This window comes from Aplysia californica, unplaced genomic scaffold (assembly GCF_000002075.1).
Source record: "Aplysia californica isolate F4 #8 unplaced genomic scaffold, AplCal3.0 scaffold00207, whole genome shotgun sequence".
NCBI lineage: Eukaryota > Metazoa > Mollusca > Gastropoda > Aplysiida > Aplysiidae > Aplysia > Aplysia californica.
Genome location: NW_004797477.1, coordinates 1,174,116 through 1,177,065, shown reverse-complemented (window position 1 = coordinate 1,177,065; position 2,950 = coordinate 1,174,116). Strand labels below are relative to the sequence as shown.

General features: G+C 36.1%; 1 protein-coding gene across 1 annotated transcript in view; it reads left to right on the top strand.

Annotated features, from left to right (window-relative positions):
• The window catches only part of LOC101851736 (single-stranded DNA-binding protein 3), a gene marked incomplete at both ends in the record, with an annotated part of 8,031 nt that overhangs the window by 3,231 nt on the left and 1,850 nt on the right, over nt 1–2,950 (top strand). Inside the window, 1 exon segment of the mRNA XM_005099259.3 lies at nt 2,680–2,754. Coding sequence (XP_005099316.3) covers nt 2,680–2,754 — 75 coding nt within the window.

Genomic DNA, 2,950 nt, shown 5'->3' with positions numbered 1-2,950 from the left:
CACACACACACACACACACACACACACACACACACACACACACACACACTGTATGTTGGATACAGAGACTTACTGCTGATTTGTTCATCTTCTAATGACTGGATGCTAATGCAAGTCCTCTGTTAGGCTTTCTGGTCACATGTGCTGCTGCCTTTGTTTCCACTGTCACTGTGGCTGTTGATAGGGATGGAACTTATCAACTGCAAGCCCTTTCTTTTTTTCCCCCACTTCTTACTTGAACATTTATTTCAGTGCATTTTATGTCGTCATGTGCATGGAAATGGAATGAAAGGTGGGAAAAAGTATTTTAGTCTACCATGGGGCATTTAGCACATACATTTGATATGGTAGTCCTGAACCAATGAGGTTCTCAGATTGGCGTTTCTGATAGATATCGTTCGATTTCGTGAAGCTTTTCATGACATTTCTTACTGTAGGCTATAAGTCTGTGAATATGATGATGTCATGGCTCTCCTATATATGTGGAATAGTAGTTGTGATCCGGTTTTGCTTTTCTTGTGTCCCATGCCCCCCTGCCCCAGGTCTGCCTTACTGACCTCATTGATGGTCCTTATTTTTGGTTAACCATCTCAGTTGTTGCTTGTCTCTTCATGATAATATCTCTTTTTTACCCTTTGTTTAAAGGGGGGGGGGGGGGATTATTATTGTTTTCGATGCTTTTCTATGAAAGTTGTTGTACATCTGTATGCCGTTTATGTGCTTAACACTTTGTATGCTGATGATACTCTTCTTGCATTTTATTGTGGTATAGTTTATTTCCTGTACAACTGGAAGGATGTGGGTGGGGTGGGCGCTACTTTAGTTCTACCCTACTTCCTTTCTGTGCTGCAATGTTGTCTTTTTCCTGGCAAAATATGCTCAATATCTTGCTGGCTTTCCAGGAAGCATATTTTGGTATCGTGTGGCCAAGTTTTGCAATACTTTTCTTTGAAAGTACTGTCTACGTTGTTGGTGATGTCATAAATAATCTAAGGGTGCGTGAAGCAGTTCTCACAAGTGTTGGAAGAAAAGACTTAAAAAACAGTCAGAGAGAAAGATTCATATTTCTTTAATAGGGAAATACAGGCCTTGAGAATTGTTCAGTTATTCTTTCCTCAACCTTAGTGTTTACCCTGAATTCAAACCAATTCCAAGGCACCATCTTGAGTAATAATTATCCAGTCTACTCGAATGTTTTGGGAAGTGTAACATTGTTGTATTTTAAGTTAATTTTTATTTGAGTGGCCCTGGTTGTGTTTCTTCATGCATGTACACACCTTTATCTAATTCCAAAAAGTTTAAATGTATCATTATTGAGTTTAAACATTTTATAAAAGTATCAGGGGTCTGTAAAATTCTATCATCTGTCATGGAATTACCTAAGTTGTATTGAATTAGCTTTAAAAAAAAAGTTTTTCCATCAAGATGGCCTCTGGTGAGAGTAATATTTGAAGTGTTTTAGAGATAGTTTTTGGTGAAGGATATTTTTCCTTTTTTGAGAAGTCTTGCTAAATACACAAAAATGGTGAAGGATATTTTTCCTTTTTTGAGAAGTCTTGCTAAATACACAAAAATGGTGAAGGATATTTTTCCGTTTTTGCATTTTTGAGAAGTCTTTTTAATTGTTTAAAAACAACAACAACCTGGTCTATTTAATTCTACACAGTGTTGCATTGTGGACATTTTAGTATGACAACTAATGTTATCTCTGAAAGTCATACAGTTGCACTTTAAGAGGTTATTACAGATCTTGAACATGAAGTCGAGGGCGTGGGGTTAAAATGCGGCAGTACATTTTGATGGAAACATGACAGGTCATTTCTGTGATTCTAATAATACTCAGCACTGCCTGTCCTGTAGGTTCACACTGTATCTTTCTGCTTGTCTAACATCTGGGACACAATCACTATCAACTTGTCATGTTCTAACCTTCCTTAAATAATATACATGTTGTGAAAATGTTTTAATCCTATTGTCATGACAAAAAGTGGTACAGGTGTGTATTATAATATAATATATATATACTTCACATTATTCCTTTTTGATCTCATGCATATCATTTTGTTTTGTTAGTAATAGGGCCCTTTCAGTTCATCACTTTCAAGCTGTTTTGCTCAAATAGTAGGCTACTTTTTATTTATGTTTTTTGAACTGGTTATTTCTCTCAGTCATCTTTGATGTATTATTCATTTGATTCATTGGGAACAATATGTGGGAAGGGTTTAAGTATTACAAAGTATTTCTCATGCTTGCCTATGTTTTTATTGGTTCCAGATTGAAGGACTACTTTCAACACAAGCTTGTATCTTTCAAAAGACTACTCTCATGCCACAGCTTTGATATTTGGGTGTTGTTTTTTTTGTTCCTTTCAGTTTAGGTCTCTTGAATAAAAAATAATTGTAGATATTAGTGCAAGCATATTTGATGTATCCCCTCATTCATATGGTAATTGCCCTCTTTGGTAGATTATGTACATTGTATTTGGTGGTACCTTTATGTTCTTTGACATCAGCACTTTTGTTTCCTGATCTCAGTGTTTGGCAGGATCTGTGTGAGTTTTTTCCTTTTTCTTCCTTTAAAAAAAAAAAATTGGGTTTATGTACAGGAAAAGAATGATGAAAGAGTGTGGAGACTCTTTATAATATTTTAAAATGTTTTTTCTCTCTGTTTCTCCCACAGCCTTTCATGTCACCCAGGTATCCCGGTGGTCCACGAGTTCCTGTTCGAATGCCTAATCAAGTCGATTTCAACACAGTAAGTAGTTCACTTTCATAGGCTCTTCTGTGATCATCCTGGGGTGGGGGGTTTACATTTTGTAAAACTTTTACTGACTCTTCTGCTGTAGTATGGTTCTGACTGTAAGTGATTGCTTGCAATTGTTTACAGATTTCAACTTCATACTCGATTAAAATAGGAAACTTCACTTTTGTCAATTCCTTTTTTTTTTGGG